The 19,216-nt window shown below is 37.4% G+C and overlaps 1 protein-coding gene across 8 annotated transcripts in view; it reads left to right on the forward strand.

Moving 5' to 3' along the window:
- The window catches only part of RTEL1 (regulator of telomere elongation helicase 1), a 116,974-nt gene extending 99,125 nt beyond the window's left edge, over positions 1 to 17,849 (forward strand). For 4 of the 8 annotated variants that reach the window (XM_074210492.1, XM_074210490.1, XM_074210491.1 and 1 more), the window contains 6 exons: positions 1,208 to 1,348; positions 9,751 to 9,867; positions 13,022 to 13,267; positions 14,034 to 14,219; positions 14,742 to 14,903; positions 16,467 to 17,209. In XM_074210492.1, coding sequence (XP_074066593.1) covers positions 1,208 to 1,348; positions 9,751 to 9,867; positions 13,022 to 13,267; positions 14,034 to 14,219; positions 14,742 to 14,903; positions 16,467 to 16,756 — 1,142 coding nt within the window. In that variant the 3' untranslated portion in view covers positions 16,757 to 17,209. The other 4 variants (XM_074210493.1, XM_074210495.1, XM_074210496.1 and 1 more) reach the window with 3 other exon arrangements.
- The last annotated feature ends 1,367 nt before the right edge of the window (positions 17,850 to 19,216 follow it).

The following is a 19,216-nucleotide window of genomic DNA, read 5'->3' on the forward strand; positions in this document are numbered from 1 at the left end:
TTGTAGTCATTTTGCTAAGATTTTATTTAGGATTTTTGCATCTATATTCATCAGGGAAATAGGTCTATAATTTTCTTTCTCTGTTTTAACTCTTCCTGGTTTAGGTAACAGGACCATGTTGGTCTCATAGAAAGAGTTAGGCAGAGTTCCATCTTTCCCTATTTTTCCAAAGAGTTTATATAGGATTGGAACTAATTGTTCCTTAAATGTTTGGTAGAATTCACTTGTGAATCCATCAGGCCCTGGAGATTTTTTTTAGGGAGTTCAATGATTACTTCTTGAATTCCTTTTTCTGAGATAAGGTTGTTTAGGTATTTAATCTCTTCTTCATTTAACATGGTCAACTTATATTTTTATAAATATTCATCCATTTCACTTAGATTATCGAATTTATTTGCATAGAGTTGGGCAAAATAATTTTGAATTATTACTTTAATTTCCTCCTCATTGATGGTGAGTTCACCTTTTTCATTTATAACACTAGCAATTTGGTTTTCTTCTTTTTTTTAATCAAATTGACCAGAGGTTTATCAATATTATTGGTTTTTTCATAATACTAATTTTTGGTTTTATTTATTAATTCAATAGTTTTTTTGCTTTCGATTTTATTAATTTCTCCTTTAATTTTTAGAATTTCTAATTTGTTATTTGATTGGGGATTTTTGATTTGTTCTTTCTCTAATTTTTTTAGTTGCATCTTTAGTTCATTGATTTCCTCTTTCTCCAATTTATTCATATAAGCATTTAGAGCTATAATATATCCCCTGAGAGTTGCTTTGAATGAATCCCATAGGTTTTGGTATGTTGTTTCATCATTATCATTATCTAGGATAAAATGGTTAATTCTTTCTATAATTTGTTTTTTGGTCCACTTATTTTTTAAAATGAGGTTATTCAGTTTCCAATTTTTTCTGGCTCTGTATCTCCTTGGCCCAGTATTGCATATGACTTTTATCGCATTGTGACCTGAGAAAGATGTATTCACTATTTCTGCCTTTCTGCAGTTGATCATTAGGTTTTTATGTCCTAGTACATGGTCAATTTTTGTATAAGTTCCATGTACTGCCGAGAAAAAGGTATATTCCTTTCTATCCTATCTTAAGTCTTTCATACTGTATTGAAATTATATCAGTGCCTTTCGACTAGCTTCTTAATTCAGGGACCATTTTCCACATGCTGACTAACCTGCTATCTTTATTTTGGACAGGATTTTATCAGTTTGTCCGACCACACCACAAGAAACTGTTTGAAGAAGCATGCTTCAAACTGACTGGACAAAGCTGTGGCTATAAACCAGAGCATAGCCTGCCACGTGAGAAAAGAGAGCTGTTGGATCAGGATCCATATGGTGAGCAGCCTGAAAGACCTATATAAGATCAGGAGTTAGAAGGTCGGGGAAGAGATGCCTTACTGTTATCTATAGCACAAGTCAACAAAGCATCAGAATGTTTTTGGCTCTGGATAATCAAAAGGATCTTACATGAGATGATGCTGGTAATGATTATGGGGATAATGATGGTGATAACTGTATTATAATAAAAAGACTGGATTCAGAGGTTCACAATGTAGGTTCAAATTCTAGCTCTTCTCTTTCTGTATGGTCTTGGGCAAATTACTTCATCTGTCTGGGCCTCTGTTTATTCATTTGTAAAAATAAAAAGGTTGGACTAAGTGACCTAAAGTCTCTTCCAGGTCTAAGGCCCTGTTTTTCTATAATGCTTTATAATTTACAAAGGACTTAAACTACGTTCTCATTTGATACCCATCATGATGCTACAAGTGTTGTTATCTCTACTTTTGTTATTATTTAGTGACTCCAATCATTTCTGACTTTTGTGCAGCCATTTGGAGTTTTCTTGGCAAAGACACTGGAATGATTTGTCATTACTGCTTCCTTTATATTATAGATGAGGAAACTGAGGTAGTTAAGTTATTTCTCTAGCATCACATTTGAACTCGGGTGTTCTTGATTCCAGACCTGATACTTTATCCTTTGTGCCACCTAGCAGCCCCACTTTACCTACTTTACAGGTGAGGAAATTGAGTTTGGCAAGATGAATCTGCCCAGCCTGAGGTAGGTTTCAAACCTAGACCTTCATAATTTCCTGACTGATGATTCTTTGTCTCTCTTCCGGCTTTTTCTTTATGGGCCTCTGTTTTCTCATCTATAAAGGGAGGGGGCTGCACAAGGTGATTTCTTAAGGTCCCTTCCTGCAAGAATGTCATGCAAACCTCAGTGCTTATTAGTGGCTTCTGAGAATTGATCCTCAGCCTCCTGTGACTCCCCTTTTAATGTTTGTTCTCCTTTTCTAATTTGGGAAAATAATGTTTGTTGTTTTTAAAGTTGGAAAAATCTATGCCCCTTTTTTTGGCTGTGACACTTAGTCTCTGTTTGGTTTAAGGGAAATGTATATAGGAACCACCAAATGGCTGAACTTCCTACTAGAAAATGTGATAGGTTCATGAGTGTTTCAGATCACCCTTAACGGGTAAGATAAATAAGATTTGGCAGTAGATTATATGAAGGAGGGAAAAGGAGGAACAGATTAGGCAGCAAGTGGAATAAAAGGCCATAGTCCTATTGCCTCAAACAAAGCCACTGGAAACTGAATTGTGTCAGGTAGAATAGAGATAGGAGTAGGCTACATAAGTCAGTTCCTGGTGCCTGCATCAGAAATGCCTGACAAAGGTGAAAGAAGCAGCTCTCCTCATGCCAGTTATTCTCAGCCCTTGCATTCTGGAGCATAAATTTATCAGACAAGGTAAGACTGGTGGTCCATTCAATTCAGTGTCCCAAGAGGGACCAAGGTATTATCTTTGTTCTTAGCTGTTTGTCATAATAACTACTTGTGGCTCTTTCAGTTTGGTGAGGAAATTCTCTCCCCTTCTAACAAATCTAACAATTCTTTGACAACTTAGGTATAGATGGTTGCCTGAGACCTTGAGAGTTAGCTAAGTGACTTGCCCAGGCTCACACAACCAATTTGTCTCTCAGGCCACAGTGACTCTGAGACCTGCTCTATGTACCACATTCTGCCTTCTGACTGTTGTTGTAATAGTTATCACTCACAGCATCAAGTCTTCCAACTACAGATCCAATATACTCCCTCTTCTGTTCTGTGCTGGCCTTTCCAGGTTCTCCTTTCATCTTTCTGAATCACCAACATTCATGTCCAATCCTTTAACCATGTTTGTCCCCAAGGGCTTGTCTTGGGCCCTCTTCTCATCAGCATTGTATGACTCTGGAATTCTTGGTTCAAAGGTTATCTCTACTGCTTACTCCCTATGTAACTAGCACAGGACAAGTCACTTAATTTCTATGGGCCTCAATTTCCTCATCTATAAAATGAGGCACTGGATGAGATAGCCTCAGATTCTACCAGCTCTGTATCCCTGGTTCTCTATCTTAGCAATCTCATCAGCTCTCATGGGTACCCTTATCTCTGTGAAAATGACTCCCATATCAGTACTCCTAAACATTATTTTTGCATCAACAACTTTTCACCTAGATATGCCATAGGTACCTCAAACCCCACATGTTCAAATCAGGTGTTGTCATTTTCCCCAATCTTCTCCAGCTTACTTCTTTGGTATCACAGTACCTTATTACTTTTCATGTATTATACCTTCCTATCAAATTTTGCTACTTGTTTTCTTGCCCTTCCCCTGCCTCTCTGCTATTGCATAAAACATATCTGAACTGCTTTCTCTCATTTTAGTCACCTCTTAACGTCTGTCTCTGTATTGTCATCTTCCCTAAGCTCTTCTTAAGCAGAGATACTTCTAAGTGAATGTTTGTGGAGTTGATTTTGAAAGCTTCTCCTGATTTCAAATCAGATATTCTTTTTACCACAGCATTCATAAGTTCACAGGCCCTCATTTTATATGTGTGGTGAAGATTTTATTTTTAATCCCTAAAGACATTTTATTTATAGAAATTCACCTGTCTCTTCTCAGTCCTCTCTCACAGATTTGTTAATTTTTTTTTTTATTACCTTTTGCCAATTACAGCTTGGTCTCCGTGAGTGCAAATAATTAATCTTCTGAAAAGGTTGCATTATTCAGATTTGCACTGTTCCACTGGACTGGAACTAGTGACTGTAGGTTACGTAATTATCATTTTTGAATAGTTTTAATTTAATTTAATCCCACTCACTTGGGAGGGGAAAAGATTTCATTATTTGCACTAATAGGTACCAGCTGTAATTTGGCCCATTACAACCTAGTAGACTTAGTGTTATCTCCCCACCCCATTCAGTTTCTTTAGTAGTCTTTGGTGTGCAATCTTGTCAGAGCCTTTTTTGGAAGACTACCTGTACATCAGCAGCATTCACTAGTTCTCTTTCACCCAGTGCCTCTTAACTTTCTCTGAAGCTCTCTAGAAAATATCAGACAGGTTTTCCCTAAGTGAAAATTGCCTTTCCTCTTTCCCCAAAGCTTAGTATAGGGCCTCACACTTGTACAATAATGGAGATGAAGATTACTAATATGTAATGCTCTGTATTTCTGCCCCTTTGGAGTTCTTTCCCCTTTGCTCTGTGGCCATCTTCCTGTATCCTCTACTCTGTTGAATTCATATCAACAACCTTCCTCTCTCCAGATCTTTGCAAAGATCACTCATTGCGATCAATAGGTCCCCAATTTTAATCTTATTTTAGGCTTGTTAGACTGATACTGTTTATGATCCTGGTTGTTTCCCTACACTTAATTTTCTACTTGGCTCATACCCTCCCAAGTATTGAGTACCTTTTTTCTAGGATCCTTAGTTTGTTTCAGGGGAAGGCATCTCCCTAATAATGTCCTAAATAAAGGCAATTTGAAAGAATTCTCTGTTTCTTAGTAACCTCTTCCTCCTCTTTTTTTTTTTTTAAGGTTTTTGCAAGGCAAATAGGGTTAAGTGGCTTGCCCAAGGCCACACAGCTAGGTAATTATTAAGTGTCTGAGATCAGATTTGAACCCAGGTACTCCTGACTCCAGGGCTGGCGTTTTATCCACTGTGCCACCTAGCTGCCCCTGCTATAAATATTTTTGAACACATAGGTCCTTTTGCTATTTGTGTTTTATCACTTTGGGGATACAGACCTAGAATTGGTGGTTGCTAGGTCAAAGGGTATGCATGATTTTATAGCCTTTTGGATATAGTTCCAAATTGCTCTATAGAGTGATTGAATCGGTTCACAGTTCCATCAGTCTATTAACATCTCGTTTTTCCCACATCCCTTCCATTGTTTGTCATTTTATTGTTCTGCCCTATTAACAAATCTAATAGATATGAGATAGTACTTCAGAACTGTTTTAATTTGTATTTCGTCTATCAATAGTGAGTTAGAGCATTTTTTCATATGTCTTTAAAATTTTTTCATAGTATTGATAACTATATTTCCCTTCATCTGATTTCTCCTCCTGTTTATTCTATTCTCTCTTTCCTTTTACTTTGTCCCTCTTCAGGTGTTTTGCTTTTGACTATCCCCTCCTCTAATTTGCCCTCCTTTTTGTCACCACTGCTTTCTTCTCTTATCGCTTTTTGTCCTACTTTCCTAGATTTCTATACCCAATTCTCATGAGAGTAAGGTTTACTTACTCCCTCTTACCTTACCCCTCTTCTTCACTATAAAAGCTTTTCTTTGCCTCTTTTATGTGAGATAATTTACCCCATTCTATCTCTCCTTTTCCCCTTCTTCCAATATATTCCTCCCTTATTTCTTAATTTTATTTTTTAAGATATCATCCCTTCATACTCAACTCATTCCTGTGTCCTCTCTCTCTCGCTCTCTCTTCATATATGTGTGGGGAGGGGGAGTGTATTCTTTCTAACTTCCCTAAGGTAGAGAAAGTTCTTATCAGTTACAAGTAACATCTTCCCATGTTGGAATGTAAACAGTTTAACTTAAGTCCCTTTTGATTTCCCTTATTTATTTCCCTTTTTATATTTTTCTCTTGAGTCTTATGTTTAAAGATCAAATTTTCTGGTCAGCTCTTGTCTTTTCATCAGGAGAATTTGGAAGTCCCATATTTCATTAAATGTCTATCTTGTCCCTTGAAGGAAAATACTCAATTTTGCTAGGTAATTGATTCTGGCCTTCCAGAATATCATCTTCCAAGCTCGCTGATCATTTAACTCAGAAAGTGCTGAATCTTGTGTTATCCTGATTATGATTCTACAATATTTGAATTGTTTCTTGCAAAACACTTGCAGTATTTTCTCCTTGATCTGGGAGTTCTTGAATTTAATTATAATGTTCCTGGAAGATTTCATTTTGGAATATCATTCAGAGGTGATTGATGTATTCTTGCAATTTCTATTTTGTTCTCTGGTTCTTGAATATCAGGACAATTTTCCTTGATAATTTCTTAAAATGTGATGTCTAGGGGCAGCTAGGATCAATGGATAGAGCTCCAGCCCTGGGGTCAGGAGCACTTGAGTTCAAATCTGGCCTCAGATACTTAATTGCCTAGCTGTGTGACCTTCGGCAAGTCATTTAACCCCATTACCTTAAATAAAATTTAAAAAAAAAGAAAGATGATGTCTAGGTTCTTTCGGGTAGTCCAATAATTTTTAAATTAGCTTTCCTAGATCTCTTTTTTTCCACATCAGTTATTTTTCCAATAAGATGTTTCACACTTTTCATCTGGTTTTTTCATTCTTTTGGTTTTGTTTTATTGTTTCCCTCAATTTCTCATCAAGTCATTAGCTTCCATTTTCTTAGTTCTAATTTTCAAGAAATTATTTTCTTCAGTGATTTTTTTGTATCTCCTTTTGCATTTGATCAATTCTACTTTTTTAAGGCAGTTTTCTCTTCCCTGGTTTTTTTTTGTACCTCTTTTTACCGTTTGGCCTGTTTTTTTAAGGTGTTATTTTTGTTAGTAATTTTTGTGTCTCTCTTACAAGATATTGACTTACTTTTCATCATTTTCTTGCGTCATTCTCATTTCCTTTTCCTTATTTTTCTTCTGCTTCTCTTTCTTGATTTTCACAATCCTTTTTGAGATTTTACATGCCTTAATTCCAATTCATATTTTTCTTGAAAGTGTAGGATGTAGGAGCTTTAACTTTGTTATCTTCTTCTGAGTATGTGTTTTGATCTTCTTTGTCTTTCAGTGGTCAGAATTTTTCCTACTGTTTGCTCATTTTCTCAACCTGTTGCTTGACTTTCAACTAGTTGTTAAAGTAGAGCTCTGCTTCCAGGGCAGAGAGTACACTATCCCAAATTCTGAAGATAGGAAAATACCCTCTGGGAAAGGGGGACATAAAGATCCAGGTTTGTTTGGGGTGAAAAACTCACCATCCTGACTTAGGGAGGTAAGAAAGGCTTCTTTAGTTTACAAGTTACTACAAAAGATTTACAAATTGGGATCTTTGGAGAAGCAGCAAGATAGTGAGTTTCTTAAACAACAGGCTGATTAGCAGAAGTTGAGATTAAAAATGGCTAAAATACTTGAGAAGGAAATAAGGAAAGAAAAGAAGCTCAGAATAAGGTAGATCCAGCCAGATGGAACTGGGACCATATTGGTAGTTACAGGCTGGGAAAGAAGTAGTCAAATTATAAAGGAAAAAGAAACTTAGATGAGAGAAGGGATAATGAGATAGCAAGGAGTCCAGGAGAGGAAAAAGAGAAGAGAAGCTTAGATCAACATAGATCTAGCCACATGTAGCTGAGACCATATTATTCCAGCAGCATGGCCAGACCATGTAGATCTAACTGAAAGAGAGAAAGAATAGCTGTTCACTGAGAGGGAAAGCATAACACTTTTCCAGTAGGTGGACAAGGGTAGTGCTTCAGGGGTGGTTTAGCACTTCGCTCTGGGTATTCTTATTATTTTATTTTATTTTATTTTATTTTATTTTATTTATTAACTCATTCTTATTTTTGTACAAATGATTTTTTATACATTACTAAAATATTCTTGTTTAAGAGTAAACATAACACCCCCTCCCCCAAAAAAATAGACCCGCATGAGCGATAAAGTAAAGAGAAAAAATTAAAATTATTAATAATAATAATAATAATAATAATAATAATAATAGGTGTGGCCAGGTGGCAGAGTGGATGGAGCACTGGCCCTAAAGCCAGGAGCACCGGGTATTCTCCACTACCTATATGGCAGGGAGGTCCCCAAGGAGTTGCTAAGATAGCACTCATTGTACCTGGATGGCATTTTACGTATTTGTACTAAACCCTCTAAGTCCATTGTGACTTAGGAAATGGAGATTTCAAATAGTCAACACAGAATGGAGAATGCCCTCCTCAGACAGAAGAGTTTCAAAAGATTATAGCATTTTCTCTGTGCCCTGCTTAATATTTAGGAGTTTTGAGTAGCTGTTTTCAGATACTTGTAAGGATATGTAACGTTTCAGATCTTCCAGGGTGCTATGATCTGAGGAGAGGTATGGCCCATGCTCTAGTCTTTAAGTGACCACAAGCACTTGGGCTGGAAAATTGTTTCAATCTGTCTTTTTGTGAGTTCTGCCACTCTCAAATTTATTTGGACATTATCTAAAGATACTTTGAGGAGTTTGGGGGAGAGCTCAGGCAAGTCCCTAACTTTACTCCACCCTCTTGGCTCCTTATCCTGTTTTTTCCAAGACCTTCTTTCTTGTCTTTAGAGTCCCTTATCAGGTATTTGTCAAAGTTCTTTCAGATTTACATCTGACCTGTTTACTTTGAAGATTTCCCTTTTCTCCTTATTTGAACTTTGTTTCCATTTCTTTCAAAGATTTTTTTTCCCCTTTTTTCCAGTAGTAACCACTTGAACTCTGCCAGTTAAACAGACTTAAGGGTTAAAGTCTTTCCTTGAACTATTATGTATCTCAGTGGGTGTGATAAGTTTAGAGTAAAAAAGCACTTATGTTTTGATTAGAGTTCAACTTTTGGGAATACCATCCCTGTAAGACTTCCCCCAAGGGAGCATCTATCTACATCATGGCACTGAATTTTGTGAAGTTTTCCTTCCATTTCTGATGTTCCCTCGAATGGACAAGTGAGCATAGCTGGGATGGGGAGGAATGCCTTAAAGGTGTTAATTCTTTGAAAATAAATACAGATTATAATGTCATTGAGCCCAGGCATGAGGTATCCTTATCATCTCAAACCTAGCTCAAAGTTTCAGGTAAGGATGAGGGACATTTAAAAAGTCATACTAAAACTATTGGTGAAGGGTTGGGGATTTCTTTCCTAGAATTCATGTCCTCAATATTAAAATCAGAGAATCACCACATCTACCCATCCACTTTTGGCAGAGGCTGGTTGGAGGCAAATAAAAAGAAGGTTCCATTTTGTATAAGAGAGTAAACTAAGGAACTTCCTTCTCCAAGAGGTGGTACAGACTGAAAAATTAAACAGATTCAAGAGGAATTTTCATCAGCTCCTGATTATGAAAAAATTTTGGTGGCATTTAGGCCACATCTTTTAAAGACAAAGTCTTGGCTGGGAAGTCTTTTGCCATCTCCCAGGTGTCTCTTGGTGCCTCTGCCAATGCTGTTTTACAGAGGCCAAAGGCTTCTAGAGACCTGTCAGAGTGAACCACAATTTTCTTTTCTCTGTTGCTTTTATGTTATTTGTATGTTCTCTTGCTCAACCAATTGAGTTTTATGTGCCTTGAGCATGTTAAGTATTGTGATGGGTCCCATTCGGTGTTGATATATAGAAGTGGAAGCTGACATGACTTTGCAAGATTGACTGTGCTTTTCCCAGTGTTTCATAAGTAGGAGGCCCACACCATAGTTGTTTTCCTACATTGTTTTCTTTACAGAGAAGAAGCAGAGTAAGATGAAACTGACTTTTTCTGAGGGTGTAGCCCAACAGCTGAACTCAGACATTCATCTGAACCAGGGTGGAACCTACCTGGTATCTGAGATCACCACTCAAGGTACCCTGACTTTTATCTTGTCTTTATTTCCATGAACTTTATCCTTAGATCAATAGAGAATTGAGGAAATAGACACATTAGTGACCATACTCTTAGGGAGGTTGAAAAAGAAAATCTTTCATTATTTTACCTTTTAAATTCTTAATATGAAAAAGAATTGTGCCAGTGATGAATATTTAGAGAGAATGTATGCTATATCTATTTTTTAAAAAATTAAATCTTTTTTATGACATTTTAGACCTTAAAAGGCTGATTTTTTCTTTTAATTCTATTATGAACAGGTATTTACTAAATTTAGCATAGTGGTTTTTCATTCCCCTTCTTCTGAGTCCCTTTTGAATTTTCTTCTGCTCTCTTTTTATATTTTTAAGATGATTTTATTAATCTTCTTTTCTTCTTTTTTTTTTTGTTATCACTATTCCCACACACTTCCACTTGTAACTCTCTCTGCTCACCTCCCTAAAATAAAAATTCCTCCTTATAAGGTGAATAAAACAAGTTTACACGTGTCTTTAAATGTATGTTTCATTTGACATCTCTATCTCTGCCAAGAGGTGGGCCGTCTTATATCAGTCATCTAAAGTCATAATTTGTCATTATATCAATTACAGTTCTTTTTTTAAAAACACAGACACACACACACACACACACACACAAACACACACGGGTAGCTAGGTGGCGCAGTGGATAGAGCACCAGCCCTGGAGTCATGAGTACCTTACCTAGTTGTGTGGCCTTGGGCAAGCCACTTAACCCCATTGCCTTACAAAAACCTTAGAAAAACCCAATAAATGAATGAATGAATGAATGAATGAATGAATGAATGAATAAACAAACACACACATGCACAATTTACATTTTCCTTTTTTAAAATGTTGAGTTCCTAATTCTTTCCCTTCCTCTAGCCCTTCTCCCATCCATTGAGAAGGCAGACAGTAAGTACATCATAAATTATACATGTGAAATTATTCAAAATGTATTTTCTATGAGTCATATTTTTTTTTTTTCTGAAAACTGGGGTTTAGTGACCTTCATACATTTACTAAGTATCTAAAGTCATTTTTGAACTCAGGTTCTCCTGATTCCAGAGCTGGTGGTCTATCTACTGTACCATCTTCCTGTCCCATGAACCATGTTCTTCCTTTCCCTCCTCTCTCCCTCCCCCCCACCAAAAAAGATAAGAAAAGTAAAGAAAAAAAATTATATATATATATATATATATATATATATATACACATATATATATATATATATATAGAGAGAGAGAGAGAGAGAGAGAGAGAGATTGATTTCAATCTGCACTAAAAGTTGATCAATTCTTTCTCTGGAGGTACATATCATTTTCTTTATTAGTCTTTCAGAATTTGCATTATTTTATTCATCAGAGTAGCTAAGTCTTTTACAGTTGATCATTGTTACAAATTACTGTTATTTTAACTGTGATCTCCTGGTTCTACTCACTTCATTCTACATCAGTTCATATAGTCTTCCCAAGTTTTTCTGAAATCATCTTTGTTTTTTAATAACTTAAGTATTCCATCACAATGGTATACCACAAATTGTTCAGTCATTCCTCAATTGATGAGTATCTATCCAATTTCCAGTTCTTTACCAACACAAAGAGAGCTGCTATAAACATTTTTGTATACAGAGGTCCTTTTGGTTTTTCATTAGTCTCTCTGGGAATGCAGATCTAATAATGATATTACTGGGTCAGTGCTATTCACAGTTTCATAACCTTTTAGATATAATTCCAAATTATTCTCCAGAATGATCAGTTCACCACTCCATTAATCATGCATCTATTTTTCCACATTCCCTCCAACATTTGTCTTTTTCCTTTTCTACCATGTTAACCAATCTGATAGGTGTGAGATAATTCCTTAGAGTTGTTTTAATTTGTATTTCTTTCATCAATTAGAATTTTGAAGTCTTTCACATTTTTTTCCTTGACAGTGTTATTCTCCTGGTTCTTCCTATTTTACTCTACTTTAGTTCATATAAACCCTCTCAAATTTCTCTGAATCTGTTCCTGTTATTTTCTGGTCATACAAGAAAACCTGTCTGTCATTCATTGTCATACATTAAAAACCATTATTTGTTCATCCATTTATTATTTGATAGGTATTCACTGTATCGCCAAGTCTTTGTTACAAGAAGCCATACATATTTTTGTATGAATTCTTACCCTCTTTCTATGATGTCTTTGGAGTATTTGCTTAACTGATTTAATAGAAATACACAGATGAATCTAGTTCCCAAATTCATTGAATGGTTTCTAGAATCATTTCACAGCTCCATCAACAATATATAGTTTTCTTGTCCTCTTGCAACCCCTCCAAACAATAGTCATTTTGTGTTTTTGTTATCTTTGCTATTGTAATGATTATATACCTAAGAATCATCTTAGTGATTTGGGGCATTTTTTTGTATTGTTATTAAAAGCTTGTATTTCTTCTTTTGAGAACTGCTTTTTCACATCTTTTGACTATCTATTAGGTAAAGACTCGTGTGTGTATGTGTGTGTGTTTGTGTGTGTGTGATTACAAAAATACATATATACATACATATGCATCTTAGATGTAAGGAATTTATTGCAAAGATTTCTTTTCTAATGGTTTTCCTCCTAATTCTAACTGCAGTGATTTTTACAGAAACTTTTCAAGTTTATATATTCAAAATTTTCTTTCTATCACTTGTGGTTTTCTTTATTTGCTGTTTGATCAAAAACTCTTTGCTTGTGATATGATCTTTGATATCTAGGTCATGTATCCATTTGGTGCCTATTATATTGTAAGGTACTCATTAGAGTAGCTAAGTCTTTTACAGTTGATCATTGTTACAAATTACTGTTATTTTATATTGTGATCTAATTTCTATCGAATTGTTTTGCAGTTTTCATTAAATAGTGAGTCCTTACCCCAGCAGTAAAAATCCTATGGCTTCAAAAACATCATTCTACTATATTTGATTGCTTCTGGATCTGTTTTTCAGACTGAGTATTTTTTGAGCCAGTTCCTTATTGAGAAAACTTGCTTGTGTGCCTATATAAAGGAACTAGAGCAATACTTTATCCTCCAGCTCACTCTGAAGACTGTAGCTCAGAAGTTAACTATTTACAAAACAATCTTCTTAATGTTGCCTTCCTTCTTAGGAGAAAACTACCCACATGTCTCGAGTAGCACAACCAAAGATGAGCCAAAAGGCCTAGGGGAGAAGAAGGGACATGTTGCTATTGCAGCCTATCTTGCAGATGTCAAAAAATCCCTTGGTCCAAGCTGTTACAGCCAGTTCTCCACAGCACTCTCTGCTTATAAGAAAGATGACAACTATGAAGCAATGGTGTCTGTGATTGCTGCCCTCACCACTGAGAAACCTGAGGACTTGCCTCTTCTCCAAAGCAAGTATTGAATGTCACCATGGTCCTGGGAACAACTTGAAAGACTCATTCAGTACTCTCTGGATAGACACAGTAACCTATCATCAGGTTTCTTGATCTTGCCCAACTGTACAGCTGCCATTCTGCAGAGAGGCACAAGGTCTAGTAAAGAAAAGTTCTCTGCTGATTCCTATGGCTGACCCCCTGAAACAGTAGGATAGTTTTCAGGAGCTCCTAGAAATGAGGTTGAGGGGCGGCTAGGTGGCGCAGTGGATAGAGCACCAGCCTTGGAATCAGGAGCACCTGAGTTCAAATCTGGCCTCAGACATTTAATAATTATCTAGCTGTGTGACCTTGGGCAAGCCACTTAACCCCATTGCCTTGAAAAAAATCTAAAAAAAAAAGAAATGAGGTTGGAAATCTTAAAGCAAAACTATGGAGAGATTCCAGGGACTCTGGCTTTTCCTGAACTGTTATAGGCCATGACTTCCTCCCACACTTAGCTACAAATTCTGTTCTTATCCCATTCAGAGTGTTTTTTTTTATTTTGCCTCTTTCAGTCTGGGGAGAGATGAGAAGTTCTCTTTTCAGAGAGCCTAAGACTATATAGAGGAGGACTAATCTGTCAGGATATACCCAAAGCAACTCATAGGCTAAGATGCAAACTCTGCTTCTGTCCCTAAGAACAGCAGGTGACTAGATAACTCCCCAGGATAGAGCAAGGAGTAGCAGGGGCAGGAACCAGTTCCTCTTTTCATTCCTAATCACTTATCCTTCTCTTTATCAGAGTTCTCCATGTTTGTTCGCCCTCATCATAAGAAGCAGTTTCTCCAGATGTGTATGGACTTAACTGGAACATGCCCTAGAGAACCGACACTGGCATCTCCCTGGAAGAACAACCCAGAATCTCCTAGCCTTGGCCCCCAAGTAGAGGAGACTGAAGTGCAGGCACTCGTGACAGAGTCCAAACCAGGTAGGACATGAGCTTCTTTCTGATTTCTATAAAAACCAGACATTTTTGGCTTTTCTAGCCACCATGGTCCCAGGCCATCTAAAGTTCATTTTAATGTGACTATCTCACTTGCATAAAAAAAAAATTGCTTGGTTTCTGTGAGATGAGGAAGATACTTTACTTCCTTTACAGGAGGATGGATGGTTCAGTCAGGGATTCTGCCTCCTTCCCTCCTGTGTGACACACTTAGATCTAAATATGAAGGTATCTGAGTCATGGATCTCTAGACTTTTCCCCAAGATCATGTTTGCTCTAGTTTCTTCCTGATAACTACACCCAGTGTTCCAGACTCAAATGATGTATATTATGGGGGTGGGAGGTATGGGAAAAGCAAGGGAGGGAAAAGTCTAGATAGTGCTATCAAGGTGGAAATATTCTGGAAACAAGTGTAACAACTTAGGATATGTTATGGCTTGATTCCCTGAGAATGCATCAGGGTGGGCTGCAGCCTGCCTTCTGTAACTGGGGATCTCTGTTCTACAGACTTCTCAGAGCCTGAACAATTCAAGAAAGTTCAAAGTAAAATTTCTTCCTTTTGCTGCAAACTGAAAAAATCAGATTCTCCTGAAGTTTCCAGCCACCTTCCAACAAGCTTAGAGCCTAACTCAGTCCCTGCTCTCCCTTCTAATGTTGAACTGGAATGGGGTGAGTGACAATCCTGAACTCTTTGCAGCTTATAGTGATAGTTACAAGACCTGGAATTTTGTTGGTATCAGGACTTTTCCAGAAAAGGGAAATCCTTTTGTCCATGGAGGGAAGTACCTTCTTAGATTTCAATTTTCTGTCTTAGAGGCTTGCCTTGAGCACTGAAAAAAATGTTATTTCCCCAGGATCACACAATTAGTAGGCATCAAAGACCAGACTTCAGCCCAGGTCTTGTTGACTCTCAAGACAGCTCTAAGTCAGGTACTTTTTTTTCCAGTGTCTTTTCTAGCTGATTTTGAGATATATAATCTGTATGCATTGCATTGAAATTTACATCCTGAAAATTGATAGACTGGATTGGAATGAACCAATGGAACTGTCTTGATCTGTCCTGCCCTAATCTAAGCTTAGTTCCATTGTGAAGTTCAATGAGGTTGACACTGGGACCCAGAGCAGCAAAGATTTGGAATGTGCAGAATTGCTTAAGGTTGTTTCCTAGAAGGGCCGGCTGGGTGGCACAGTGGACAGAGCACTGGCCTTGGAGTCAGGAGTACCTGGGTTCAAATCTGACCTCAGACACTTAATAATTACCTAGCCGTGTGGCCTTGGGCAAGCCACTTAACCCCACTGCCTTGAAAAGTCTTAAAAAAAAAATCATTTGGGCAGCTAGGTGGTGCAGTGGATAAAGCACTGGCCCTGGAGTCAGGAGTACCTGGGTTCAAATCCGGTCTCAGACACTTAATAATTACCTAGCTGTGTGGCCTTGGGCAAGCCACTTTAACCCCGTTTGCCTGGAAGAATTAAGAATATGATTCCCACAAAACCATTCTAAAGGTGCCAACTTGAGGCTGATCCATCTTATCCTTCTGTTCTGTGTAAAATACTGTGCTAAACCCCATGTACATACAAAGTACTTATTGCGATCTTGCCATCTCCATTGGGCAACTTAGCACAGAAGAAATAGGTTCAAATTCCACTTCTATCCTTGCCACTTGTGTGATCTTGAACCAGTCATTTAACCTCCTTAATCCTCCTTAGTTTCCTAATCTGTGAATTGTGGATATTAGATTAGGTTGTCCCTATGGTCCCTTCAAATGCCAGCTCTTTGGTCCTAGCTATAGGAGATATAGTATAGATAGTGGGGGGGGGGCTAAAAAAAAGTGTATGAGGCTGGATTTGAATACAAAAGGATAAGTTTTCCTGACTCCAGGTCCATCACTTTATCTTCTGGCCACCTGCAACCCAAAACATTTTTATTTTATTCAATAAGCTGTTTTGCATTGCTTGCTAATTGCCCTTGCCTATGAATTTCATGTCATTCATTGTTATCAGTCTTATTTCTCCTCCAATAGATGCTAAATTTAGGATGGGGCACCTGGAAATGGAATTGTCATTATGATGGTAATTTCCTGCATATTTAGACCTGCTGTGAATACCATATATGACTTCATGGCACTTCCCCTGGGGACTCTCCCATGATCCCCCTAGGAAGGCCACAAAACACCGAATATCAGGCACAAACTTTGGTCCCTGTCTTTCCTCTCCACCCCCACCCTCTTTCAGAAGGTTTCCATTGTCCTGGTTGCAGTGCTGAGGATGTGGTGCCTTTTCAGTGCCATGCTTGTGACTTTCATTCCTGTAAGGCATGCTGGAAATGGCATTTCAAGGTTGGCTTACCTTCTTGTTTCTCCCACTCCTGTATCTACAAAGTTATTATGCAGGGGACAAGTTCCTCCTATCAGGTTCATTATTGCAACCACCCCAGGGCTTTAATTACTAGAGGGGAACTATTAGCCCATAGTTCTCCCCAAGATGTGAGCCTGCAGGCTTTCCTCAATCTGTGTACATTTTAATGAATTAATTCCTGTTGTCTTAGCACTCACTTGTTGGGGCAGATTTCCACCAAACAGGTGAATCACTAGCCATAGCCAGTATAGGACAGGTAGATGTTTTCTTTTCCTTCCCCTAGCCCCTCACTCATTTTTTTCAAGATGAATCTTAGGTTCTGTGTTTTTCTGGTATTCTTAGACAGACAACTCCTAGAAACAGGATCTTAGAATCATTCACTGGATACCCACTGCATTGAGAAGACTACTATAGCCCAGGGGTTTTCAACAGCTACAGGAAAAAAATACAGATAGAACAAAAAAAATAAGAAAGATATGTCCAGGATTCTCAGGAAAGTTGTAAGGGAATATAGGTGAGACCAACATTTGATTGTTTCCTAACCCAGTTGATTGTTACTCCCTCCTGGTAAATGGACTATAACATATCATTTTTAAACTACCTTATTTTTCCTATTGCCTCTCTAGACCACTAAGAAATGTCCAGGGTGTGGAGCCATTGCCAAGAAGAGATATCTTACCCAAGTCTTCTTCTGGAAAAAAACCTAAAGATGAACTCATATGTGCCTCCTCCAGTGCTCATGGTTGAATTTGATGCACAGGGTTAATTTGAAATATTCTTGACATTTTCCCCCTTGCAAATCTACCAACTCAGAAAGGAGTATTGGGTTGTCTAGCACCTGGATTAATAAATTTTCAGGTATTACTGAGAAATGCCTTAACATCTCAGTCATGATGTTCAGATCCTTCATTCATTATAAATTTGACTTGTCTAGTTCTTGGTTCCCAGTTTCTACTAATGTCTTATCCACTTTTCCTTCTAACATTTCCTTATAACCTAACTGTGTGACTATAGAATAAATAATACATTCATAGAAAAGTAGACATTCCAGTGTCTCTAGTCAATGGTGGAAAGTCTTTCTCTAGTTACGTCTTTCCAGGACAGTTTTCTCAGGATCCCAGTGAGAGCTACACACTATTTCCCTCTTTCCAACCATGTAGAATGGAATCTTTAGGCTCTGTAACAGCTTTGTTAAATATCCTAAGGTCCTCTATATCTCAGTTTCCAGTGGGGATCAGCATACTTTGGTATCCATGTTGGGGATGGGGAGGGAGTGAGGAGGGAGGGGGAGGGATTATATTCTTTAGTATATAATTTTATTTATTGTGCATTGGTAATTCCTAGATATTTTGTACATATTGTAGTTATTTTGGATATAATTTCCCTTTCTATTTTTTTCTTTCTTGGATTTTGTGATTGGTACATGGTACTGATGATTATTCATATGAATTTGTTTTATATTCTGCTACTTGACTCAAGCTGTTGTTGCAACATCTTTTATGATTCTGTTGAGTTTTTCAAAGTCAACCTATCCTGAATGTAAATTGGGATAATTTTGCCTGAATAAGGAACAGTTTGTAAATTATCAGAGAGGACACCTTTTTTGCTCATCCTCAAGCATCTTGTCTGAAGTATTATGTTTTCTGTAGAAATTTTCAACCAACTAAATCTTATTTAATAATCACTGGCAGGGCAGCTAGGTGGTACAGTGGATAGAGCACTGGCCCTGAAGTCAGGAGTACCTGGGTTCAAATCCGGCCTCAGACACTTAATAATTACCTGTGTGGCCTTGAGCAAGCCAGTTAAACCCATCTGCCTTGCAAAAATCAAAAAAAAAAATAATAATAATAATAATAATCACTGGGGAAAAAAGGAAGAAAACTTGCTGCTTTGTATTCTGAATAGCCTTTATTTGTATAAATTAAGACTTTTTTGTAAAATCAGGTGAAAAATAATTATTCTTTAAAAAACCGAAACCAGGAAAATATTAATTTCGGGGCAAGATGTGGTCATGCTAGAAGTAAATTCCTGACAGTCAGCTCCACCACAGACTTTCTCTGCCTCTTTCAAGAAATTTCAGTCATTCTGTGGGCAGGTATCTGTTTTGTTTTCCTAACACAGGAGTAATACTGAAATAAATGGATAATTGTCTGGGACTGATGTTTCCAGGAAAGCAGAGCTATTAATGAGGAATAGTCAAATGCTATTATGGGGGACTGAAGAAAAGATTAGTCATAGGGCCTCAGAGACTGGTTTACAAATGTGGAAACAGTGCCAGATGACTTAAGATTCAAATCCTAGTCCTCTGGTTTCAAGTTCATTGTTCTTTCCCTGAGGTCATTGTCTCATGGAGACCAATATTCTCTGTGTGCTTTCACCTCTCCTTTCAGTCTTTGCTTTTCTGTTAACCAAATCTCAGTGCCCTTTTTTACTAAGAATCAACTGAAAGGAATTACAGCAAATGAAACCAGCAGACATATGGACCAAAATAATTGGGAAGAACTTGTCATTATGGTGCAAGATTCAAGAACAAATAAGGGAAGGAAGCAGTAGATGAGGTTTCCCTATAGATTTTTGAAAACAGGAAACTTATTACCCCATGTATTCCTTCTCCACCCCATTAGAGC

The sequence above is a fragment of the Macrotis lagotis genome, chromosome 1, assembly GCF_037893015.1.
Source record: "Macrotis lagotis isolate mMagLag1 chromosome 1, bilby.v1.9.chrom.fasta, whole genome shotgun sequence".
Classification (NCBI taxonomy): domain Eukaryota; kingdom Metazoa; phylum Chordata; class Mammalia; order Peramelemorphia; family Peramelidae; genus Macrotis; species Macrotis lagotis.